The sequence below is a fragment of the Haplochromis burtoni genome, unplaced genomic scaffold (assembly GCF_018398535.1).
Source record: "Haplochromis burtoni strain Fernald_Lab_line unplaced genomic scaffold, NCSU_Asbu1 Contig_114, whole genome shotgun sequence".
In the NCBI taxonomy this organism is placed as follows: Eukaryota; Metazoa; Chordata; class Actinopteri; order Cichliformes; family Cichlidae; genus Haplochromis; species Haplochromis burtoni.
The window spans coordinates 566,465-593,897 of NW_024582475.1; the positions used below are offsets into that span (position 1 = coordinate 566,465).

Here is a 27,433-nt window from a genome sequence, read left to right on the forward strand (position 1 = left end):
AAGGAATGGGGCTGAGTATTTCACTGCTGATCTACTAGGATGTTATCACAAAACCACAGAGTTTACAGAGAATGATAAAGAAAAAATATCCAGTGAGCCACAGTTCTCTGGATGAAAGTGCCATGTTGATGACAGAAGTCAGAGCGAAATGACCAGACTGCTCTGGGTTAATAGGAAGCCAATAGTAACTAGTCGTTACAACCAAGGTATGCAGAAGAGGATCTCTTAATGCAGAATCCTGCCTTGTATTAGCTGTTTAACCTTGTGATGGTGGTGTAATGTTTTGAGGGATACTTTCTTGGCACACCTTGGGCTCCTTAATATCAGCTGAGCATCATTTAAATCCCACAGCCTACCCGAGTGTTGTTGCTGACTACAGTGTACCCATCGTCTGATGACTTCTTCCAGGAGGACAATGATTCATGTCCTAAAGCTCAAATCATCTCAATCTGGTTTCTTGAACATGATGCGATTACCATGCTCGGACGGCCTCCACAGTCACCAGATCTCAATCCAATAGAGTACCTTTGTGACATTGTGAAATGAGAGATATCTCATACCAACATATCTGCAGTGTCTGTGTGATGCTATCATGCCAACATAGAGCAAAATCATCACGGGATGTTTCCAGCATCTGGTTGAATCTATGCCACAAGTAATAAAAAGTCAAACTTGCTACTAGGTATTTGTTATAAAATATGAAGTACAAAGAATTTATTATATGATGTATACATATGATAATTTTTACATTCTTAAAATAATTATCTGTATTGGTCTATTAGTAGTATATGATTCAATAATAAACCCATATTTTTTTAAAATCTTGAATAAATCTTTTTACCTTGGTTTAGTACAGATAATTTGTCAGATAGGAATTTGTAAGATATTACTAGCAGCACTTAAGGTGATTTGCTGCTTAGCTGGTTTCTTCTTTCAGGGTTTCTTTCCTTCTTTTGGTTCTAATAAGACATGACTTGATGACTCATCGGGCATTTTACAGGTTGTAAGTAGGCATTTGATTTCATATTCAATAAATCTGGGCAGTGCTTTCTCAGGAAACTGAAGTTCTCAAGTATGAAAAAAAAAATCAGTGTTCTGTATCGTATCTATTATGAAATGCCTCTTTAAGTGTAAAAAAGTAAGGTAAGAGATAGGTGTAAAGCAGAGTGCTTGAAGAGCCTGAATGAGATTAAGTCTTCTCAGTGCTGCTGTGGAGTAGCCTGCAGGCGCACACGGTTGTGGTCCATTTTCCCCTGTCCGATCCTGCTGAGTTCAGCAGATTGGTGCGAATTGGTTCAAGTTTATAGAGGAGGAACCACAGGGCTATATAGTTATTTGAGCAGGGCGAGAGAAATTGAGAGGAGACAGACAATCTGAGTCAAGCAGCACTTCAAAAATGTCTTGCTGTCAGATAGATCCACACGATGTCTGCAACTTAAACCAGAACATAGGATATCAACATAACCACTTAGATGAAAGTATCCATACAGCTGTATGTGCAATGCACATGTGTAAGCACAAAGATGTTAGGATGCAGAATCCAGTTATCAACAAATCCATCCCTCCATCCATCTTATTCAATTCAGGCTCATGGGTGGGCTGGTACCTATCCCAGCTATCGTCGAGCGAGAGGCAGGGCACGACCTGGACAGGTTTACAGTCTGATGCAGGGCTGATAATTTACAAATCATTTTAACAGTTGAAACTCATTATTGGACGTCACGGTGGGGCAGTGGTTAGCACTTTTGTCTCACAAGAAGAAGGCCCTAGGTTTGAATCCACCATCTGGAGTTTGTATGTTCTCCCCATGTCTACACAGGTTCTCCTTGTGTACTCTGGTTTCCTCACAAGACCAAATCAGGGGATCCACCTTTTGTTAGGATAATTTGTAAACCACTACACTTCAGAGATTAACCTTCCCCAGTATTTATTTATTGGGAAAGAGGGTGACATCTTTCTCTGTCAGTTTATCTGCTCTTTTTGTAACTAATTGAGGTGTGGATGTAAAAAAATAAAAATAAAAAATGAATGAATGAATGAATGAATAGTGTCTCAGATTCAACCTTTAATATCTGTGTGTACTATTTTCAATGAAATATAGATGATTTTGATGATTTGTAAGTCATTTAATTCATAGACACACATCCCAGAAGCTTTATAAAATTAATCTAAGGAGCAAATACTGCATCTGTTTGGTTAAACTCATGTTCTGTGCTCGTAACCTGAAACCAGTGGTCACATTCATTCATTCTGAATGGCCACTAGGCAGTGATCTGGGTCTTGGCCTGGTATTGAATGGACACTTTATGTATTTTAGACCTAAATCATAATTAATGGTGAATTTATGGCAAATGTCACCGCTCTGCACCCTGGTGTCCTTATTTTATTTTCACTGAATAGCCAGTCAAGAGTTTCAGAAGGTAATTTACAAGACAGCATCAAGAGCAACTGTATATTAGTGCTTAATGTTTGCAGTTGTTTATTGCTTCCCTTTATGAGTGTGTGCGTGTGTGTGCTGTAATCAATTAATCAATACCTTTGAGGAGCTCATAGTCACTCATTCCTTCTGGATAAATTTTCCCATTTGCAGCCTCCCCCCTTCTCTCCTACCCTACAAACTTATACACACAAATAAAGCACCACTTCCCTTATTTAATTACCATCTAACTTGTACCTGATGAGTTTACGCTGTATTTTATCTTGTCTCAATTACTGGAGACAGTATAATAAAAGACATGCTCCTAGCATCCTCATCTCAGTGAGAGTTACTTAGCTGGGGATGGAGCCAAAACGCTGTCCCATCTGTGTGAATGGGCCCCAGCAGAGCAACCAGACACTTTCATCAGTGCCAGTCATTCTGCTTAACGTCTTTGTCTACTTTGTTGCTACTATAGTGGCCATTCTGCAGCCAGCATCATGTACAGCATTGATCGATCTTATGATCTAATCCCCTTTTTCTCCGCTGCTGCCGGACTCCCTTCGATCTTTTGCCGCTGCAGCCACTGGTACATTGATGTCTTTATAAACCTGTCCACAGTTCATGCTACCCTGCATCTTTAATTCTTTAATTTCCTCTGTACACAGTGTCCCTTAAAGTATACACATGATGTTTCCCTGTGCACATACAAGGCACTTCTTTTTTTTAGATTTGTCATAATTTGTCATGTTTCAGATCATCAAACTGATTTTAATTTTAGACAAAGAAAACCCAAGTAAAGACAAAATAGTTTTTAAATGATGATTTAAAAACTTAATTGCTCCTTTGTTTAAAAAAAAGAAAAAAAGAGTAAATGCTCTCCCTTGTTAAATCATTAACTACCATTAGTAGTAAGGGTGGGAGTGGGGGGGAGGAGGAAAGGGTTACAAAGCCATTTTTAGGGCTTTGGGACTCCAGCAAGGAAACCTGGAACAGTGGTTGATGGTGAACCTTCCCAGGGGTGGCCAACCTACCAAAATTAATAATTCTCAACTCAATAATGGGTCACAAAAGAACCCAGGACAACATCTGAAGAACTGCAAGCCTCACTTACCTCTGTTAAGGTCAGAGTTGATGATTCAATAATAAGAAAGAGACTGGGCAAAAATGGCATTGATGGGAGAGCACCAAGGAGAAAACCACTGCTGAGCAAAAAGAAAACAGAGACTCGTCTCACATTTGCCCAAAAAAAAAAAAACCATCTTGATGATAAAATTGAACTTTATCAGGTTTGAGACTTGTTACATCTCGATTAAAACTAAGATAGTATTTCATAAACGGAACATCATACCAGCAGTCGAGCATGGTGGTGATAGTGTGATGGTCTGGGGCTGCTTTGCTGTTTCAGGACCTGGACAACTTGAACCATAAATTCTGCTCTCTAACATAAAACCCTGAAAGAGAATGTCCGGCCACCAGGGGCTGAAGGAAAAAAAAGAAATGAAACAAAATAAAGCTTTTGGAGACTTAAATCTGATTGAGATGCTTTGCCATCATCCTATATTGGCCCCAAAACACTCAAAAACGCTCCAAAGTGGCTAAATTCAAACAATTCTGCAAGAAAGAGTTGGACAAAATTCTTCCACAGTGATCTGAAAGACTTATTGCCAGTTATAACAAATGCTTGATTGTAGTTCTTGCTGCTAAGGGTGGCACAACCAGTTATTAGGTTTAGGGGGCATTTTTTCCCCCTAATATATAAAATTATCATTTAAAAACTGTATTTTCTATTTACTTGGGTTATGAAGCATTAAAACTTGCTTAACGAGCAGAAACTTTTAAGTGTGACAAATACGCACACAACTAAAAAAAGAGGACGAGGCCAATTCTTTTTCTTATTATATGCGTGCATGAGAAATCCTTGAGGTATTACTCATTTGGTCTGAACCTGACTTGACCCCGCAAGAGAGTGAGGTGATTTTCTTCCTTGGCTTGCTCCATCACTGAAGCCTCACTTCCTCATAAATACTTCAGGTTCTCAGTGTTCAAGGTTTAAAGCGATTTCCCTAAAATTAAGTTTCTGAGCTTGGGCTAATCCATCACTGCCATTTACTCTGCTTCCAGACAGGGTTTTTCTTTACAGGTTTATTAAATTAATACCTTTTCTGCCTGGCTTGTGGGAAAGGTCTGAATGAATTATGATTCCACACAGTATGAGTTAAATCATGCTTTTCAAACATGAAGATAAGTGAGGTGTCTCTCTTGGCGTGTGTGTTGCTCATTCTATCTCACTCTATCTAACTAATGGTGCACAAATGTCCTGTGACTGTGTGCGAGGCACATCATTAGGTAAATCTTTCTCTTTTTTTTTCTTGGCTCTTCTCCACTGGCAGATGGGGTTTGACATTGTTCCCTGGGAACGGATTGGTGCTGGGGAAAGTCTCCGAGGTATTTGCTAATGATACCGTTATGCTGAACTACCTCTTTGTCACCTCAGGTGTTGAGCTACTAATCTGTTAGTATTGGCTGGTACAGAGGGTTGTTGCAGAGGGCCGAGAGCCACTGGGAGAGCAGTGGCACAGTGGGGCCAAGCTCCAGCCCCTCTGCTGACCTTGGTGAAGGATAGAAAGGATATGAAGCTGTGCTACACCAGAGCTGTAACTGCAAAACTGCAGCACTGCTCAGGATCGCCTACTACTACGAAAGCCATTTCTGAAACGGAAGCATCAGGGAAATGAAAAAACAAAAGGTCTAAGAAACAACAGCAGTCAGTCATACAGGCTGCAAATAAGTCACCATTACAGCTAATTTATGTATATAATTGATTCTGAAGGTAAAAATAGATATGAACAATGCTGCTGTTCTTGTCTGCAAAAAAATCAATCTATAGGACTGATGGCCAAAATTACAAAAAGGACCTAAAAATGAGAAAAATCCTTGAACTAAATTTGTATCTTTCTCTGTTCTCGTTTTCATTCTTCCTGTTCCAACTGCCCCTCCTTCCTTTCTGGCTCTCTCTCTGATTCTCTTTTGGACGAATCCCAATGCCTTTGAACCGGCTGCACCCCGCTTTCTCTCTCTCAGTGTCTGCCTCCTTCATTCTGAGCTCAAGCAAAGGAAAGAGTAGAATAAATTGCATCCTCTCTTCTCCTCTGACAGACATTGCCCGTAGCTTTACTCCTATGGGGGACAGGTAACAACAGATAGTGGTTATTTTCAAAGGACAGCACTGCCTTTCTCAGTGATGCTTGTGAAAAAAGATGGCAACCCCGTGTGTGCGCATACACACTTTCCTGTTTAGAGTACCTCTGGTTAGCGTGCCTGGTTGGATGCATGACTGTACACGCATTGGAAAAGCCCTGTGTGGCTCCTGCAAATGTATCAATATTTACCGCCCATAACTCCCTACGCATCTCAACAGGTCAGTTTCTGATTGGAAAAACTTGAAATGGAGCTCAAGGGTGGATTTAAGGCAAGTGTGACACTTATCTTCAGCCACAATGTACCTGTGCAAAGAAGAAGCACACTAGGGACACTCCAGACTAATGGAGTGTTCATATATCACCGTGGAGATGGCTGTATAAGGCACCAGTGGGAATAATAGCATGTAAAGTGCATCAAAGCCGGGATCGGGCAGTCCAACTAATGCAAGCTTTGCCTCTACTTCACTCTCAAACGCGCAGGCAGGTATGAGAGGAGAAACAATTCTTGTGCTGAGAACAAAACAAAGTTGAAGAAATTGTCATTTAGTTAAGAAAACATCTGCGTCATGCGTGTATATGTGTCATGTGTGTGTATATGCATCCTCCAAATGGTGCAAGTGCAGCCCCACTGTTGTACCAGGAGAGCTACATTATTGAACCAGTCAGTCATACTGAGCTCAAACACGAGGGAACCAAGAAGTTAACTTTCAGCCAGGCTCTTAACAAAAAAAGTCAACAAGCTAGACAGTTTCCTGAAAGAAAGTTTTGCCTTCTCAAGCAGTGAAAAGCAGAGACAAGAATTTCAATTTAAACTTGAGTGACCTTTCACCTCCTTTCTTGGTGCTCTGATGTTTTAGCACTAAATATATGTTTACTGTCTACAATTAGTGACTGGTATTGATTTAACTACACTGCTTAGTGATGGCAGAAAAAAACAAACCTTAAAAACTGAAGGAAAGGTTGCAGAAAAAGCCAGAAAGAGAAGTTTTAAGAGGAACTGAGGGAAAGGACACCCTTTAATTCATACTTACAATTTCTTCATACTTATATATCATTTCAGTCCTAGCGAACTGTGTATTTATAATTCACATTCACTTTTTAAAATTCTTAAATCTAAGACTGTAAATTCGTTCCAGCATTCATTTCTTGCATTTTTTATGGCTTACATGAGGAATAGTGCCCTCTGCTGAAAAACATTTTAGGAGAATTCTGAACTGAGAAGGTTGAATACACTACAAATTTGCTCAATTTTGATGTTCCGTGTGTTTTATTGATTCGACCTTGAGTGTTCCCGTCAGATCTGAGTTCTGTTCAGCGAGACTCACGCCGTGTCTTCTTTGCCTTTCTGTGTCTCACACCGCCTTGCTCCCCCTCCACTCAGGTCAAACTGGCTGAAGCCATGCTGTGGACGAAGGGCAGCGCTGTGGCAGGTCTGTCTGCTGTCGGCAGGCTTCAACTGCTTCCTAGTGGCCTGTGTCATTCTGGTGGTGGTGCTGCTGCTGCTGGAGCTGCTCATAGACACCAAGCTGTTACAGTGTGAGTGAAAAATGAGGGAAAAATGTGGCTGGGATTTTTTTTTAAACTGGATACACCCTCATTTGCATAAAATGAATCATCAATGAAAATCATTGTGACGTAAATGTGAATTTAAGCAATCCTTGTCAAAACTACAATGATAATATATATTTATTAGTATTTTTAAAATCGTATAATATATTATTTTATAAGTAAAGAACTTTGACTAGAATACATTTCAGGCAAGTTTTTGTTTTTGCAAAGAAACTAAATCGCTGCTAACCTCATCTCGTAAATCTACTGTGTAATGAGAGAGTGTCATTTATGATCTGTTCTGGGACCCAAGGCTCTGATCAATCACGGTCTGGGGGGGAAAAAAACCTTCCATTAGTATTCCACAGTTAACACTGAATGGCAGGTGCTTGAAATTCCAGTCCGACCCATCTCACCCCAGTATCACCTTTTATCTACATTATCTGGCTCGGTGGAGACATCCTCATCTGTCATGAGCAGAGAGTCGGGAGCGTTGGCCTTTTTGATGTCAGAGGGCTAACACACATGGTCTTACACCAGCAATATCCAAATGCATTCAGGTCTTTACTGTTCCCCCGGGACCGACTCACTGAGCAGACAAAAGGAAAGTGAGACAAATGCGTGAAGGGAGATAGCGGACAAAGGAATCGAGCAACGCGGAGTCGGCTGCCGGGTGATTGTGGGGAGGACTGGAGGAAGATGAATTGACTGATAGACAGATCACTGAGCACAGCAAACAGAGACAGATGGGGAAGACGTGGGGCGTGACGAGAAGCGCTTCAGCTGACAGCGTAGTGCTGTTTGAGCTTGTCCACAATTAGCCTGATGAATAGAAAGAAGGCGCGTGCATGCACAGTATGCACTGGTTTCATACTTGTCATGATGCCTCATTCTTCAGTTGCGTTTTCCACAGATTTACTGCAACCTGTCAGTGTTATGCAGCATGTACACTGCAGGTTGTTTGTTATATTCCTAACAAAATCCAGCATCAACCTTTAACCACAGCTATCTCCTGATCAGTTTTTTCCTCTCTTTTTTTTATTCCCTTTAGTTAATAATGCATTCCAGTTTGCCAGCATCATCCACTGGATCAGCCTGGCCATTCTTTCTGTGTTCTTCACTGAGGTGAGTCTTCCTCCACTCGACGCAAAAAAACAGTCTCGCTTACAGCTGATGCAGCTGCCTCTTGATTAATGCTACGTTGTGCAGTATGTGTGGGCAAGTGAGTTACACTGGCAGATTCTCATTACAATACTAATAACGCCATGAAATGCCCGATGCCCTCTGTCACGGCATGATTAGATTGTGATTAGTGCAGGTGAACAAGAGCACACCTCCATTTATGGCGCTCATATATAAAAGATTTAAAATCGTGCACACATACCCTGAATGTGCACGTACAACCACTGCTGTTAAAGCTGGCACGCCCGGTTCCTTCTTAGATTGTTCGATTGATCTGCGGCATTTGTTTTTAAACTGAACCCTTCGGGCTTTTCTGTGCTGCCAGTTTTAAATAATTTCGAGGCCCCAGGTAAGTTCATTGTATTGTATTGATCACCGTTTTCCTCAGAGCCAGCCGCATTTGTCTTAGTTTCTTAAACTTGACCATCTGAGTGGTAACTTTTGTTTCGCTGGAGTCAACAGAGGGAACCCCTCAGTGTTACTCTGAAGCAGTGGATTCAGCAGTTTGACTGGTTTGTGGAGTTTGTTCAGAATGGCAGAAGATGGAGGTTTGTTTGCTCTCCGCAGTCGCTGCTGTGTCAGCAGAAGGAGATAGTGCGGTGCCTCTAATTTTTGCTCTTGCTGCGTGTGAATACAACTGATGAATTCGCACTGAAAGAATAAAAGAGGGGATGAAATGTCCAGTTTATTATTGACAATGACCACAGACTGCACTCTATCTCTCTCTGTCTCTCTCTCTCCGTCTCTCAATTTAGCTGTGATTGTATTCGTCCATCTTGCTCCTTTGTAACTTGCTCACTGTCCCTATCTCTGCCCCCCACCCCCATTCCTACTGTCTCAGACCGTGTTCAGGATCGTGGTGTTGGGGATATGGGATTACATCGAGAACAAAGTAGAGGTAGGCTCCCGTGAGTCCCATTAGTCCTGACTTGGGGCCCTCTTTCACTGCAGTGTCATTCCTTCAATGTCATAGCTCAGACTGGCAACTACATAAGCTCAGAGCAGTATATCAGTAACCTGGTGTGCGTGTGTGTGTGTGTGTGTGTGTGATGTGTGTGTGTGTGTGTGTGTGTGTGTGTGTGTGTGTGTGTGAGTGTGTGTGTGTGTGCGTTTGTAGGTGTTTGATGGAGCTGTCATCGTACTCTCTCTGGCCCCCATGGTGGCCTCCACAGTGGCCAATGGCCCCAGCAGCCCCTGGGATGCTATCGGTCTCATCGTTACGCTGCGGATCTGGAGGGTTAAGAGGATCATTGACGGTAAGGCTGGGAGGGCCTGGTGTCCCCTACATCCTGTCCTTTACTGTCAGTTAGATAATGCATAGTGCACCCAGTGGTATCAGCCTCTTTAATCTGCAGGTTGTTGGCTCACTTGAGACTTTTATCATTTTTTATTATTATTTTTACCAGTAATGATAGTAGAAGGACATAATATGCGATAATGGATTCAGTACTTACAGAAAAGCCACTATAGGCAAATAATTTGATCATTTTTTCAGTATTTTCATTTAGAGAGAATAAATAAATCCTTTTTTCATGTTCATGTCCTTTCTTATAGTTTTTCTAAGAGATACTTTTTTAAAAAAAAAAACATTTCTGTTTCAAGTCAGCTGTCAGCACCTACACCAACCACTCAAATGATGCTGTGAAATCTAAAGCACTCCAAATATTCCTTCAAATCTTCTCTTAAAACATACAGCTCTTTTTACACAAGCTTTGCAGGTAGTAGTCCATGTCATCTGGCACCAACTTTGAAAATATGATGGCTTTTATTTTACAAGATAAAAATATCTTACTGAGTGTAATATGTCCTTTTCTTCCAGCCTATGTCCTGCAAGTAAAGGTGGAAATGGAGCTGGAGATCCAACAGTATGAGAAGGCCAAGGCTGTGAGGGAGGAACAGCTTGATCGACTCACCCAGATCTGCCAAGAACAGGCCGTATATGTCCTTATCTCTTCTCTATCCCTCGTGCAACTTTATAGCTGTGTCTGACCAGCAGAGGGCAGCAAAGTGATGTGCACTAAAATAATAAATCTGCACTCAAAAGGACAAAGATGATAAGACAATCGATATGCATAATCTTTTTGCTGCAGTCTGGATATCACATAATCAGCACTATGCAATACCTCAGAGCAATATATGGGGTTGCGGTTCTGTCATTGTTTTAAGTCACATTACCAAAATAAAACAGTGAACATCACTGTGTTCTCCACTTCAATCCAGAAATGAAGACAAAGACTGTTTGTGTTCAAAATACTTGTGTGTCTTATTTTGAATTCCTCTGTCCTTTTCTCTCATCTTTTTCTTTTGTTAGTTTGAAATCAGGCAGCTCAGGGCCCACCTGGCTCAGCAGGACCTGGATCTTGTTGCCGAGCGTGAAGCAGCCATGCAGATCCACCATGTGTGGGGTAAACAGAGCAGCAGTTTCCAGGAGGTGGACGGTCTGGCCCCTGGGGCCTCTGAGCATCACAGGCCAAACAAAGTTAGAGAGCCTGGGGGTGCTGCAGGTAACTGTCCAGAATACCCAAGCTCTTTGTATTACAAGTTATCAACGACCTGTGTGCATGGGAAGGAGTCCAGGCTGCGCTTTCCGTGGTAAATCACGTCCATGCTTACACATGGAGAAGGGGGAATTTGTAGACTAAAAGAACCTGGCCAACCTTTGGGCTGGTTAGAAATTTTGAAAGAAATCCCTTCTGACTCAAAAACCTTGAACATTGCTCTGCTCTTCATGGTGGAGTGTTGGGCCATTAATCGTGGCCAACATACACGACACAGTGTCAGTGTCCTGTTTTCAAAAACGTTCAGCTCAGAGTCCACATCAAAATTCTGGTGCCGCACATAGATGGACTATAAACCTTTCACACAGTGACAGGTCATAACTTACAGGACTTAAAAGCAACAAAGCACTGTCAGTACAGGTGATGTCAGGGCTCCAAACACTGAGGCTTTTCCTTTATCAAAGCTATAAATCACAGTGCGATCTATCATACATCTGAGCCACAGTGTTTCTACTCAGACAACCTTTTAACTGGGCCTGAACCTCATATACTCATGTGGTATTGATCATCTGGTGATGGTCCTTTGGGACCTTGGAAAGCACTTAAGAGAAACTGTTTGACTCATTTACTATCTGTGAAACATTTCCACACACCAAAAGTGTTCATTACCATTGAGCTGAAATAATTTGTAAGCTAATATATTAATAGTAATTACTGATTAGTTGTTCAGTGGTAATAATATTTCAACCAAAAAGTATAAAACGTTTGCTAAATTCATATTTTGTAATAAAATCAATTTCCTGATTTATGTTTTATGTGATTGTAAGATGATCACCTTTTCAATTTGGACTGTTTTGTCACATAAAACAAGTACTTGAAAGAGTTTATTTTCATTTAAATTAAAGCACTGGTGTCAAACATAAGGCCCGGGGGCCAGAATCGGCCCAGCAAAGACTCCAATCCGGCCCCAGTGAACATGTTTTGAAAATGTGAAGGAGGGCATAGATTTTGGGCTTTTAACTGTATTTAAGTTTTACACTTTTTCTATATTTTTTAGTGTGTGAACAGTTTGTGTCTACTATGCAGTTCGTCTTGTTTCCACATGCTTAAATAATGTGAGTTGCTGTCATGTGATTCACTGATTAGATATTTGCATTAACCAGCAGCTGAACAGTTGGACTCAATAAATTATTGGTTAGTGAGTGTCTAGATTTTATTGTATTCCAAGTCACCAGTCATACACAATTTCAATTATGCAATTTCAAAGTAGTTGAAATTCTTATGATGTAGCTTGATGTTAATAAATTGTCCCTTAATGTCAAGAAAACTATATTCATGATTTTTGGAAATTGAAAAGAAGATGAAGAAAATACTGAATGACAGATCTGTAATAATAAAATTCTATGATGATGTAAAATTTTTAGGCATTGTGATCAATTGCAAATTAACATTGAATGAACAAACAAATAATCTGTAGTCCATGCTTTTAGTTTGGACTACAGATCAGCTTCCACGTTCACTCTGAATTCCATTTTTCCTCTTTTGTCTTTTTAGATCATCATGGTCAAGATGACATGAACAACTATATCAGCCAGTACTACAGTGAGCCAAGCAGTGGTAAGCTTCAGCAGACTCTTTCTTCAATCAAAGTGGCACCACAATATTTCAGGCTCTTACACATTGTCTTGTTTTGTAGACACAGGGATCCCAGACCCAGCGCGAGTCATTACAACAGCAGCCATAGATGTGCACCTGCCTAACAACCCGAGTCAGCTACCGCCCTCTTTGGTAAGCGCCGAAGCGGTGCCGTCCAGCCGTTTGCAGCGCACAGGCAGCTCGGTCAGCGAAGCCTCCACAACCACAGTGTCCCGCGCCAGCTTCAGCACCCGTCAGCACAGCATCAGCAGCCACACACTTGGCTCCACCATGGACTGCAGCTCCACGGTGCGCGAGGCCTCCACGTCCACAGACTACAGCGACCAACGTTGCTACCCTCCGCCCTACAGCAGCCCTCTGGCTCTGGGCACTCAGCCGAGAGGGAGCCCCAGCGCTGTGGTGCAGGAGTTGCTCTCTTCTCTGTCTGAGGACTCATGTCTCACACAAAAGGGCCTCGACCCCGTCAACCTGAAACCACCCAGCCCAACAGGTTCCACAAAAACCAGCCCCGAGCTGGAACACAGGGTCAACATCTACAACAAGAGGAACCAGGAGAGCCGAGTCGGACTCAACTCCAAGACAGTCATCCATCTGCAGGGTAACGAGCCTCTCCTAGAGGAGAAGTATAGGATGATGGGGCCAGTAGATACTCAAATCAACCGTCTATCAGAGACATAAGAGCCTGTAAAATGTATAACTTCACAGGACTCGCTCTTTATTTCAGCCACAAAAATTATTGCTCTACTAAATTCCCAAACTTCGCTGCTGGGAGTCACTGGCACATAAACTGTATGTCTGACATCCTCTTTGTACTACTGGAGCTGAGAGGATGAACCCGTGGGAGCAGCACAAACAAAGGGCATGGATGAGAGAGGGAAGCAGATTTGTTATCAGGCAACACTTATCAGGAATTGAGACTCATAAAAACACTTTTACTAAAAGAAACCAGCAACGGGGCTTTTGTCCAAAACTGAAAATCACTTTTGATACATTAAAGTCTGATTTCTAGGAAATGAAACCAGTGAGAGGATGGTGCTGAGGGCTTAGTTCCTCTGATACACTTTGTAGATGTGGAGATAATGGTGTAGGGACTGATTTGAGATATAAAGTGAAAGTTTCTTTCTGAGTGTAATATGTATATGAGCCGTTTTGTCTGTCTAGAATCTCCAAACTCATAAAGAAAAGTCCTCTTTGATGGACTGCTGCAGGGTACCATTGGATCTTCTTTCTAATCCGTTTCTATATTTGCGTTAACATTTTTAATCTAAATTCTGTGAGTGAAGAGAGTGCAGAATCCTTTTGATTGATGGATGATTCGTGTTGAGTTTTTATCCAGATGCCATGACTGGAAACCGACCAAACCCAGCTGAGTCAATGTCTGAGATTTTGCAAACTATGGCATGACCATCACTCGACAAGCTAACTGAAAAACCTACCTACACATGACATATTTCACACAATTCAGGTCCATCTTTTTTTCTTTGTATTACTTTAATGTTTGGAAGTTGTGTAAATATTTCAGATTGGGTTTGGTCATCTAGTCGCAGCTCAAAAACAGCGAGGGACTCGAAAGCTAGAATAAAATGCTGAAGAGGACAGAATAGCATGAACCTCTCAGATTTGCCACCATATTGCAAAGTCTGTTTATTGTTCTGTCAACAGGTACTTTCTATCTTGATCATGGAAAGACATCATTGCAAAAAGAACCCAATAAAGTGAAAAACATGGCAAGTTAATAAAACAAGTCATTAGTGTCAATTAAATAAACTTTCTAAGAGCATGTCATTAGTCACATAACCTCTAAGTCAGCACGAAGAGCTACATCTTAGAAGGAATCACAGAGCTGAGAATTTCCAAAGATCTCCTTTAATGTCCCAGAAAGTTACATACAAATAACACATGTGCTACCGTAAGCAAAAAAAGGAAACCTCCAGCCAAAAGGTAAGTACAATGTATTTGCTGAGAGTAACGGAGAGAAGATAATGAAATTCTCTGCAAGCAGGACTCTCAGCTTTAAATATTTCTTAAGGTGGAGACTGGTCGTTCTCAGATTCTGGTGGGAGTTTGTCTCTCTTCACTTGCTGAGAGCTTCAGTCATCTCAGGAACAGCCTTAAAAGAAAAACAGTGAAGACATTTAGTGTTGGTCCACTATTTCGCACTAGCACTGTTCAACAAATGCATTGCATTACATTTCTCAGCTGCATGTTGGTACTCGGAAATTTATCAATAGTACACCAGGCTGCAGATACTGAAACATTCAATGATGAATTCAGAAAGACTTCTGGCCTAAAAAATAAATAACAACCCTGATAATGTAGTCTGTACAGTTTAGAAAAAACAGATTCAAAGGCCTCTTTTAGCTGCTAAATATAAGTGCGAGGCTATTAAAATTGTTGTTCTGGTGAGCTGAGCAACTTTCACATCAGAATCAGAGTACAACATGTAGTGAAAATCGTGTGTCCGAACTGCGGACAGGCTGCAGACATTCCAGGGCTTGGTTTCTAGCATGGGGGGGTCTAGGCAGGACCCTTACTGGATACCGGGTGGGAATCAAACTTGTGACTCCCACTCCGAAGGTGTGTAGTCTTACCACTACACTACCCAGCTGGGTATCAATTCACCATTTGGAGGCAGTAGTAGAAAGCCTATCCATTTTAATCAGTTATCTGTGGAACGATCACACGTAAGATGATCTCATTGCCCGGTAGGTCGCAACTCTGCTGCCACAAGCTATTATTACTAATCACTGCTACAGAGTTGGTCAGGACACCTGGGCTGCTCAGGCACTACTGAGGACCTAAATAAAACATGATCACCAGGACACAAATGAAAACAGACTTTTGCAGGCAGCACTGGACTCCACTGAGTCATGCTAGTACACCTGGCTCACCATCCCAAAGTATCAGCTAGACACCTGAACGCAACTGAGCATATAAGAGGCCTGGCAAGCAGAGGCTTTAAAACCACACTGAAGCCAACTTCTGTAAGCTATTGATCTGTTTTTATATCTTCTGATATCAGGAGAGTTATAGCTTGCACTCTCCTCAGATTAATTCAAGAATTTAATAATTCAACGGTTGCACATTTCCATTAGGTGGAATAAGGCATCATGCAAAATTTATCCAGGAGAGAGCAAATGTTATATTCTGGCTATCACTCACGACTCGAGAAACATACAAAGTAAATCCAGGCATTGCTTGGTTGCTTCCTAATGTGGGATCATAGTGACATCATTATAGCCATATCAATCCCAGAGGCTTACTTTGAAAAGATCGGCTACCAAACCGTAGTCAGCCACCTGGAAAATAGGAGCTTCAGGGTCCTTGTTGATAGCAACAATAGTCTGAAGTGGAAAAAAAAAAAGAGACAAAAACAACCAAAATGTTACATTTATGTTTCTTTAGATTTTACTTTAGTTTTCACAATGGACACAGAAAACGGATTGTTTAAAAAACAAAGTTGTGAACGGGCAGACTTTAATATGATGCTTCACGCCTGACACAATTTTATGATTTTGAACGTTTTGCAATTCTTGCAATTCGTTTTCCTTCTTTTTTTCTTCATGTTCCACAAGAATACAACCAAAATACAAACACGCTGGTAGCCAGTTGTGCGTGTGTGAGTCCCATCGAGCGATGCCCATTGAAAGAGACTGCCAACATGTTACCATCAGTCAGAATCAATCTGTCTGCATTTATAAATTAGATGATAACTATTTGCAGACGTTCAGCATTCTCTCTGGGAGCAACTGCAGTCACTCCAAATCAGACTCCAAATGTTTGCAGAAAGGATGCCGTCTATCAGGCGAGATTAGGCCTGTTGTTCGTAGTATTTTAATTTATTTATTAAAATATCAATATTTGATGTCCCTGTATCGATCCAACATCGCCAAGCAAAATATCATTCTATTTATGCATTTGAGATGTATTGAATTTTTCCTCCCACTGCTAACATAAAAGATTCATGATATAAACAAGACAAAAACAATTAAAACCCACAGCAAAGGTCAAAATCATCTCAGTGGGTATTTTGAGCATAACCATACCAGGTAAACATGTTTTTGGATCACAATGTTAAGTCACCAGAGAACACCAAGTGCAACTTTATTATTTTTAAAAAATTAATATTAGAAGTGAAACTTTCCATTCTGTTTATTACAAACTAACAAAGTTAAGAGAAGAAAATCAGAAAAATAGAAAATGGAGCACACACCGCTCCAGTGACTTTACCTTGCTATCCTTCATTCCTGCCAGGTGCTGGATGGCTCCTGAGATACCAATAGCAATGTACAACTCCTGTGAACATGAAAAGCACAATACAACCAGGCAAATGTTACATGTGTTACATGCTTAGGATCTGAAGTTTAAGCTCAAGGCTAGGCCATGGATTCTGGCTGCATAGTTTCTAGATGAGCTTGGAAAGGGTCGGCCATTACTACATCTCCTGAACCTTCCTTGGAAGAACGCTCCCAACCATTTAATACCATATGAATATTTTAGTTCAGGGTTATTGTTGCACTCGGAAATTTCAGAGGATAAGAACATCATTCTACAAACGTGACTGACTACGTTCTACCAGTCAGATGAAAAAGAAATATATATAAAAAAAAAAAAAAACCCAGCACGCCCCTGCGGGCGGTTTATCCTTCAAGCTCGGGTCCTCTACCAGAGGCCTGGGAGCTTGAGGGTCCTGCGCAGTATCTTAGCTGTTCCCAGGACTGCGCTCTTCTGGACAGAGATCTCCGATGTTGTTCCCGGGATCTGCTGGAGCCACTCGCCTAGCTTGGGAGTCACCGCACCTAGTGCTCCGATTACCACGGGGACCACCGTTACCTTCACCCTCCACATCCTCTCGAGCTCTTCTCTGAGCCCTTGGTATTTCTCCAGCTTCTCGTGTTCCTTCTTCCTGATATTGCTGTCATTCGGAACCGCTACATCGATCACTACGGCCGTCTTCTTCTGTTTGTCTACCACCACTATGTCCGGTTGGTTAGCCACCACCATTTTGTCCGTCTGTATCTGGAAGTCCCACAGGATCTTAGCTCGGTCATTCTCCACCACCCTTGGGGGCATCTCCCATTTTGACCTTGGGACTTCCAGGTTATACTCGGCACAGATGTTCCTGTACACTATGCCGGCCACTTGGTTATGGCGTTCCATGTATGCCTTGCCTGCTAGCATCTTGCACCCTGCTGTTATGTGCTGGATTGTCTCTGGGGCATCTTTACACAGCCTGCACCTGGGGTCTTGCCTGGTGTGATAGACCCCAGCCTCTATGGATCTTGTACTCAGAGCTTGTTCTTGTGCTGCCATGATTAGTGCCTCTGTGCTGTCTTTCAGTCCAGCTTTGTCCAGCCACTGGTAGGATTTCTGGATATCAGCCACCTCCTCTATCTGCCGGTGGTACATACCGTGCAGGGGCCTGTCCTTCCATGATGGTTCCTCGTCTCCCTCCTCTTTCTTGGGTTTCTGCTGCCTGAGGTATTCACTGAGCACTCGGTCAGTTGGGGCCATCTTCCCAATGTATTCTTGGATGTTCCTTGTCTCATCCTGGACTGTGGTGCTGACACTCACCAGTCCCCGGCCCCCTTCCTTCCGCTTAGCGTACAGCCTCAGGGTGCTGGACTTGGGGTGAAACCCTCCATGCATGGTAAGGAGCTTTCTTGTCTTTATGTCAGTGGCTTCTATCTCCTCCTTTGGCCAGCCTATTACCCCAGCAGGGTACCTGATCACGGGCAGGGCGTACGTGTTGATGGCCCGGATCTTGTTCTTACCATTCAGCTGACTCCTCAGGACTTGCCTGACCCTCTGCAGGTACTTGGTGGTTGCAGCTTTTCTAGCGGCCTCTTCATGGTTCCCATTTGCCTGCGGGATCCCCAGGTACTTGTAACTGTCCTCTATGTCTGCAATGTTGCCTTCTGGTAGTTCAATCCCCTCAGTTCTGACTACCTTCCCTCTCTTTGTTACCATCCGACTACACTTCTCCAGTCCGAACGACATTCCAATGTCATTGCTGTATAGCCTGGTAGTGTGGATCAGTGAATCGATGTCTCGTTCACTCTTGGCATACAGCTTGATGTCATCCATGTACAGGAGGTGGCTGACAACTGCTCCGTTCCGTAGTCGGTATCCGTAGCCAGTCTTGTTAATGATCTCACTGAGGGGGTTCAGGCCTATGCAGAACAGCAGTGGGGACAGAGCATCTCCTTGGTAGATCCCGCACTTGATGGTGACTTGTGCTATGGGCTTGGAGTTGGCCTCTAGTGTTGTACGCCACATCCCCATTGAGTTCCTGATGAAGGCTCTTAGGGTCCCATTGATCTTGTACAATTCTAGGCATTCCAGTATCCAGCTGTGGGGCATTGAGTCATAGGCCTTCTTGTAATCAATCCAGGCAGTGCACAGGTTGGTCAGTCTGGTCTTGCAGTCTCGGCTGACTGTTCTGTCTACCAGTAGCTGGTGTTTTGCGCCTCTGGTATTCTTGCCAATTCCTTTCTGTGTCCCACTCATGTATTGACCCATGTGCCTGTTCATCTTAGCCGATATGATGCCTGACAGGAGCTTCCATGTAGTACTGAGGCAGGTTATTGGTCGGTAGTTGGAGGGGACCGGTCCCTTCTTGGGGTCCTTGGGGATCAGGACCGTCCGACCTTCGGTTAGCCATTCCGGGTGTCTCTCGTTAACTAGCAGCTGGTTCATTTGTGCTGCCAGACGCTCGTGGAGTGCAGTCAGCTTCTTTATAAATATATATATATATATATATTATATATATTTCTGCAGGTTTGCAATTTCCACAAGAAACAGCACATTTTTTTAAAATAGTTTGTCATTCCAAATGGAGTTTTTTTTATTTATTTATTTTTTTTATATCTTAATAACACAATAATGACTTTTATGTCAGTCAGCCAGAGCCCTTTTCACACACAGCTCTAACTGATTCCAATTAGTCAGATAAATAAATTAAGATAGACATACAAATCTCTAGACAGACATGTTTTGTATTGTTTCGCCAATACTGCCAATTATTATTATTATTTTAAACCCTAAAACTCTGATACAGAGCAACATCAGAACTCTGATTACAGAAATGATTCCAGGACACCTGACTCTGATGTTTACACTAAACCGTATGATAACATTTGCTTTAATTGGCATAGGAGAGCTTATCTTACATGAATAAAATGAATCACTAAACATTCTTAGATTGGTGGGGTGAATAAACTAACCAGATTTAGACTGTATTTAATTAACTAAGCCAAATTCCAAATGCTTGTCATAACATTAAAAAAAATCTAATTTGGACAGTCTGGACTGGTCTGGGGCTTTGACCAGACATCCACTGCACTCCATTTTAATGGATCAGCTAAATCATTTAGGCGCCTGAAATGTGCCATCATGTATATTTTGTGAGGCCTAATGTGTGGGTAATCACAGCTGGGGTAACCTGACAGAATCACATAATGGGAAGTTAACCTTTTTATTTAAAAAAAAAAAAAAAAAAAAAAGGAATAGCAGCCATCATAATCATAGTGATTTGCTACATGAAGGCTAACAGGCATCAGTCAAAAGCAAACTTACACAGACTTTGTCCCCTTTTAAACCTTAATTTTCACTATAACCAATCAAAAGTAGTTTGTTTTGTTAACCTACCGGTGCTACAATTTTGCCAGTCTGTCCAACCTGCATGTCGTTAGGGACGTAGCCAGCATCCACTGCAGCTCTGGATGCACCAACTGGAAAAAGAACACTTTGCAATTAAAATGGGGCCAAAAAAAGCAACCAAGCAAAGTGATAAATGACCCAAACTTTCCCAGAATAGAATACCTGCAGCATTCATTTTGTCTGCAAGGTCATAAAGCAACTTGAAGTTTTCTCCACTCTTCAAGCCCCTACCTGAGGGAGGAAAAAAGAAAGGAAAGGAGAAACCATTAGTCTACTGTGCACATTGTTAAACTATACAATAGCAAGTCTATGTTACAAAAAAAATATTTTGCCAAATTCAAACTTCAACAGTTTTTGCACACCTCCTGACACCACAACTTTAGCACTTGTCAGCTCTGGACGGTCACTCTTTGTCAGACTCTGTTTCAGCCACTCAGAAATTCCAACCGGAGAGGAAGCAGACACTGCAGATCAGACAAACCAGTAACAATAAAAAACAAACAAACAAATTTCAAACATAAAAACAAATAAGGTGCTGTTGAACATCATCCAAAATTTCACCTAGTTTCTAAGCGTGTTCAGGATAAATCTGTAAGCTACTACACCTTCTTCTGATGCAGCACCCCCTCCCTCTGTTGGAGCGGCTTCAAAGCAAGTCCCTCTGATGCTGAAGACCTTGATCGGCTCGTTGCATTTCACAGTGCTGAGGGCATTTCCTGTTTAATCCCAACATTTAATTAGATGACTACATTACAAAAAAGCTGACTTCCATTATAAAAGCGAAAGTCAAACTGATGCAGTTCAACAAATCTGTAACTCAGTGAGAATGCTAGATCTCTATATCACAACATGCTTACAAAAGATTACCTGCATAGATGGTCCTAACAAAAGTATCTGAAGATTTGACTTCAATAATATCTGAAACTGGGGCGACGTCCAACTTGGCAGCCACTCTGGGAAGCAGGTTCTACAAAAGAGGAAGGCAGCCACAGTATAGTTCACAGAGATGTTGCTTGGCATTTTGTTCACAGCAGGATTTTCACAAAATAGCATCAAGTAAGAGCTTCTGATTTCAGTTAAATATACACAATAGAATATTAATTCATTTAGTGACTAGACAAAAAAATTAAATAGTAATAAAATACAGAAATACAAGTTATACGAGCATCATTTGTCTACTGTGATTTACCTTTCCGAAAGCTGAGGCACCAGCACAGATGTGAGTGAAGTTGAACTGCTTTTGTGTCTGCAGGATAAGTGGAGTCAACTCCTCTAATAAAACAAACAAATCAGAATCAGCATACTTTATTAATACGTAAGGAAATTATGTGGGTTACAGTTGTTCCAATACAGTAACATTAACAGAAACAGACTAGACTGTTTAACAATACAATATGTTACAGATTTAGGAAATAGCACAATATATACAAATCACTCAATAATAAATAGTCCAATAGCAGAAACAACATTAGGCAGATGGCATACTACGAATGCTGTGACACCTGTTCTTAATCTCTTAACCATATGAGCGGTTAATTAAATACATTATTACTCCCTGTGCAAGTTAATTACCACATCACAGAGACTGGCAAATATTTAAAAAAGAAGCGCCAACAATACCTGGTAGGCCACCTTTGTAAGAATCATGTTGGGCCACCAGGACCTTCTTCACACCTTTCACTTTGCTGATTTCCTCTGCAACCTGAAAACACAGAAACGACATCCAACTTTCTTTGTGCATATCTTCGTGTGCAGCAAAATACACACTACAACATCCTACTCCGATAGCGAAGCACAAACACACCAACAATAGCAGAGGTGATCCATGCCTGCCTTTGTTGCGTTTTGTTTTACTTTGTTGTTTAATAAAGGGGGAAGGGAAGCTGAATTTAGTCTCCATCTAAGCGCTCCATGATTGTACTTTTACATTAAACCCAATCAATTTTAGCTCTGGAAAGCTGGAAGAAGTGCTGAATAAAGCCTGTCCTACTGTGCCTGTGGCAGCAGGAGTGAGTCTGTAACTTTATCAGCACACCACCACTCTGGTCAGAACCAGATTTCCTGCTATCAGCCACTTTTATTGCACCCTTAACAAGTTTGTCATCGGTTTAACTAATATTTACTTCACGTTTGCTCCGTAATGGCAACACAATCTGTCGTCATTTTAGTTATTCCATTTACATGCACGCACACACATACTCTGCACATCCAAAGCTTTACCTACCTTTGCACAGTTTGTTCCAGCAACCAGACAAGACACCTCTCCTCCCACTTTAGTAGCAGCCGTAATGGCATTGAGGGTAATAGGAGTTAATTTTTCATTGTTGTGCTCTGCAATGACCAAGGTGCTTTGAAACCTCTGCAGGAGACCAGTCTGAAAACACAATCAGTCAAAATGAGATAATATATCACTGTTTTGTTGGTTCTGCTGCCTAAAGAGATTAAAAATAAAATACATGCTTGGTAACATATGATTTCTGTATTCTTATCAAATTTGTTTCTCATTTGAAAAAAAAAAGATAGATATTGCTACCTAAAATTGACCACAGACACCATAATCATCACAGCACAATCATCCTGGAGTAGTGTTGAGCAGAAAAGCTGAATTCACTTTATCTTTATTTCTACCACACAATCCAATGTCATAAGTATCAACTGACCAATGTCATGTGTTCAAGAGTGAGCAGTAAAGTTGTATAACTGGCAAATGTCCTACATAATAATTTTTACCTAATGCTTTACCTGTGTTTATACATGCATTATTTAGAATAAATGGTTGTGCATTAAATATTTTGACACAGAGTCTGAGATCATCTTTAGAAATAAATGCTGTGGGAAGGTGCACGCATAATGTCCGGATAGAGGGCAAACAATTTTCAGTGCAGCCTCTAAAATGGCTGCATCTCACTCAGTCAAAGTAAAACAGGATGCTGCAAGCCTCATCTGGACATGACTTGACAAAGTTAACCAGCCATGTGACGCAAAGGTCATATTCAGATAAAGACCAGCAAATGGAGAAAAAGGACAGGCCATGTCAACTCAACCAGGGGTTCCCACAGAACAGTGTAAATATCTTTTTTCTGTGAAAAACATTATATGCACAATAGAGCACTCGCAAGGGTTACAGAGGACAGAAAATTATAGTTTCCACCTAAATTAAATAACAGATTTGAGTTTCAGAAACCTACCTATAAGTGCTCTGTCTTCATGACGTAATCTACTATGAGTTCAAGTTTCTATCAGGTTTGATGTATTTTAGAGGATTTGTGTCAGATCCAAAGAATTTTTAATAATGAATCTATAGCATACGCATGAAAAATAACACAAAACATTTGCAAAACTTTATAAATACCGTGCAATCAATAAATGCTAAAAAAAAAACACTTCCTCAATTCTTTTATTTTACGGCAATGTATACCCACTACAGCCTGTACATACTTATAGTTATAGCATATTCATAACATACCTTCATACCGTGTACATTGTAACATACCCATAATAGACCCATTTTTGTACCCTCATACCTATAACAGACCCATTTCTGTAATATATCTATATACCTATATTATTGCTAATATATATTTTGTAATATATCTATATCATGGCTAAAGCACTTCTGGATGGATGCAAACTGCATTTCGTTGCCTTGTACTTGTGACATGTGCAATGACCATAAAGTTTAATTCTATTCGATGTTATTCTATTCGGTGCAGGTTGGACCTGTGCAGTTCCAAGGTGATATAGGTGGTTTAATCTGGCAGATACTGGCCTGTGAAGCTAGATCAAGCTAGTTATTTTTGACATAATGAGTAAAATAATTAAGATATTTCTAAGTAACCCTTCCAAATTCTCATTAACTATGGTAGGGCATGTAAAGAGGAAGGGGAGGGGGGTTAAACAAAAACTGATTGGATAACAGGGAGAATCCCAAAATACAAAATACATAAGGAAACTACATTTTTCCTCCCACTTATTGCCTACACATCTCACCAGACATAGGTATTTTTAATTTTGACTCTTTGGTAACACCTGCAAGTGGCAGTTTCGTAACCGTTTCATAAGCATAAGGCTAGCCAGGCTAGCACTAACTAGCTTTCGTTCCAAAAATATTAACTCCTTTTTAAGCTATTTCACAAAGTAGAGATAGTATGCAGATTTATTGTCGCATTATGTTAACTAATACTGCCACATGTTTAAATTCCTTGTAGCACACTTGCATCTGGAAACGACAATGACCCGGGTAATGTGTAGCTAAGTCATAAAGCAAGCTAGTAGCTGCTGCAAAGAAACCAGCGTTTACTGTTAAAAACTGATTTAACCAATTAATGCAATGCCTCATTGTAAGTTAGTGTTAGCGTTATTCTTACCAAATGTTTCAGATTTGATTTGTTAAGAGCTCTGTTCATCTTGGACCCCGAAAGCTACAGCTCGCTTCCAGTCCTGCAGACACAAAACTGTGCCAAAGGTCATCTGACGTCGACGAGGAATTCTCGCGAGATAGCTTCGATCAAGAACCGCAACTTCCGGCCAACGCTCTTGCTCCTCCCCCTCCCCTCTCCCTCTCTCTCTGTAAAGTTTAACACCAAAATAAATAAATAAAAAGAAGCTTTCTTTTTATGTTTTGTTTTCCGGGTCTTTTGTATTAAGTTAATATTTGTTTTCCTCTTCAAATCAAGCAGGAGCACATTTAACTCTGATTGGAGAGCCTCCGCTACTTCCTTATATATGCAAGTGCTGCGTAGAGAAAACGCAAAATAACAAAAAATAAAGAATAATAGAATACATTTCGAAACAGAAAGAAAGAATACATTTTGAATAAATATTATCAAATATTACCGAGATATACTCACACTTGATTCTTTGAAAAGCTTCTTTTGTGTGCAGTTTGAGAAGTGAAAAGAAAGTGAAAGAAAGTTTTTCTCCCCTTACTTTATTTTTTAAACACAAATTAGCTACAACACTAAAAAGTACTTGCAACATGAAATTACCAATATCTATAAACTCAGCATACATCAGTTCCATACTATGCGATGGAACTATGTCAAACTACATTGTTCCTTTTAAAAAAAACATTTTTGTAATATTTTTTTTAAACTACTTTGAATAATCATAATTTCTTACAGTGTAATCCTCTGTTGGGCTATACTGGGTCCTGACATTAAGACAAATGTTACAGGTTATATGTAACACCAACCTGAACTCTCAGTGTAACTTGTTGGTGAGTTACAACGTGACTTAATGTAACTGCTCAATGCCAGTAGATGGCCTTCTCCAGCATACTTCTCTAGAAGAAAACCTCCAGGGGCATTAGAAAGCCCACGGGACTGACCAGACTAGAGAAATCCCCATATCCCAATGAGAGAAATGATCACCAGTGTCCTTAAACTATAGTACTTTAAATCTTATAATGGCCAATACCACTGGATGCGACCACTGATGGGATCCAAAGAAATGTGACTAGCACATTTACTTAAGTACTTTCCTAAAGTCCAGTTCTAATGTACATGAGTTATGTTGCTTTCTCATTCTTCTCTACTTTATTTTTCATGCAAATATTTGTATTCCATTCTACTTATATTAAGTAATTGATCACTTACTGTGTTACTGATAAACTGCAACCCAGCAATATGTAAGTCATTAAAGTCATCAGTTCTTTTTTTTTCATTTTCCCCCCACTTGCAAAATTTTTTCCAACAAAAACTTGTATTTGAACCTATTTTTATTTAACAAACCTATGAGACACATGACAAAATTGCGTCCAGTATACCTATTTCCTGTGCACCCCTTGACTTGTTCTTAGTCCAGTGCCACCCAACTGATAAAAACCCTGGAAACGCCCCTTATCACAACCCGTAACAGGTCCAACCAAACTCAAAGAAGCCACACACTGAACTGCAGGACTCACCATGCAAGACCTCCCCGAAGGTTTCTTTGTCCATGCCTCACGGATCAGGCCTGCAACATTATTTTCTGTTAGTTTTGATTTTGCAGCTGATCGACGTTTAAAAAAGAAAAAAAATACTTCGTTTTCTTTCTTATTTGAATTTATAGGTGCAACTCAAGATACCCAAGAACACCTTACAAGCTTGCATGCTAAAATCACTGTATGAATAAAATAACAGTTTAAAAAAAAAACAGCGCGCACAGGGCTGCTTGATTAGGGCGGATGGTGGATATGAACTACCTTCAACCTGAAGTATACATATAAAGGACACCTTGCAGATTGCTATTATAGGACTTCTTTTCCACTAGAGCAAAACTTCAAGAGCTGTCCAAAGCAGCGATCAAGATTTATGTTTCACTTCTCCAGCTGATTGATATTCAGCTGATCTATATTTCATCCAGTAGAGGGCTCCCTGCTGATGTGAGCACTACTTACTATGACAGCTTGAAGACAGGGTTGGAAAAACCACCTTATATGATATTTGGATAAAACAGCTAGATTAAAGAAATAGGAAGAAAAAGAAGCAAAAGAAGAATTAGCTTTAAGGCTGCGTTTTCATTAAACCTTCAGATCAATATCACTTTAAACGCATCCTGCTAGCTTTAATAGCAAAAATCTCACAGCAGAAGCAAAAATTATAATCAGATAAGAGTAGAGGAGATAAGGCCCGTCTGTACATTTTCAAGGCAAGGAATACTAACAAAAAAATACAACAACTGCATAATGCATCCAAGCCACACTTGCTTGAAAATTAAAAAGTAATATGATAAACTAGCACAGCATACACACACACACACACACACACACACACACCCACACACACACACACACACACGCTCCTCCTGCACACAAAACCAGCCCAAGAAGCCAATAGAACAGAAAGAGCAGGGGGTCTTGGAGGAGATTTGCATGGCACCCTCTCCCCGGACCCACAGACGTCCAGGTTTGCAGACGTCACTGGTCGATGATCTTTGTTTTCTCTCCACCTCTCGGAGGAGGAATACAAGTTTATCATCCAGCCCGGGACGGGACGGTCTCCTCTGCCTTTTGCTCCTCTTCTTCCTCCGTCTGTCGCCTTGCACTCGGCTATTCCTCCTGTATGGTGGATATCCTGCTCAACACTTCTTTCTTGGATGATATGGGGGATCATTCAAAAAGTAAGATTATTCCCTTTCTAATTCCCCTTTATTTTGTGCGTGCGAGGGGGTTTATTTGGACTTTTATGTCATTGACGCTGTTTAGACGCCTGGGTTTGATGATTAATCTCTTAATAATATTCAAGGCTTGCAGGAAATTCCTAAAAATTTGCAAGAGATCCGTTCAC

At 40.9% G+C, this 27,433-nt stretch overlaps 2 protein-coding genes across 2 annotated transcripts; one reads left to right on the plus strand and one right to left on the minus strand.

Moving 5' to 3' along the window:
- The first annotated feature begins 5,598 nt into the window (after positions 1 to 5,598).
- LOC121814986 (transmembrane protein 266-like) lies at positions 5,599 to 14,239 on the plus strand. The gene is made up of 9 exons (XM_042223546.1): positions 5,599 to 5,609; positions 6,935 to 7,155; positions 8,219 to 8,292; positions 9,191 to 9,247; positions 9,467 to 9,605; positions 10,169 to 10,284; positions 10,661 to 10,853; positions 12,402 to 12,464; positions 12,544 to 14,239. Exons 1-9 carry the CDS (start codon positions 5,599 to 5,601, stop codon positions 13,179 to 13,181), a joined length of 1,512 nt encoding a protein of 503 aa, XP_042079480.1. The 3' UTR covers positions 13,182 to 14,239.
- A 114-nt stretch (positions 14,240 to 14,353) lies between these two features.
- Positions 14,354 to 24,685, minus strand: LOC121814987 (electron transfer flavoprotein subunit alpha, mitochondrial-like). Its single transcript, XM_042223553.1, has 12 exons — positions 24,533 to 24,685; positions 22,390 to 22,539; positions 21,786 to 21,867; positions 21,355 to 21,437; positions 21,033 to 21,132; positions 20,771 to 20,881; positions 20,528 to 20,629; positions 20,328 to 20,396; positions 20,154 to 20,236; positions 16,734 to 16,799; positions 15,767 to 15,847; positions 14,354 to 14,613 (listed from the first exon to the last, which is right to left on the minus strand). Exons 1-12 carry the CDS (start codon positions 24,569 to 24,571, stop codon positions 14,578 to 14,580), a joined length of 1,002 nt encoding a protein of 333 aa, XP_042079487.1. The 5' UTR covers positions 24,572 to 24,685; the 3' UTR covers positions 14,354 to 14,577.
- Between the last annotated feature and the right edge of the window lie 2,748 nt (positions 24,686 to 27,433).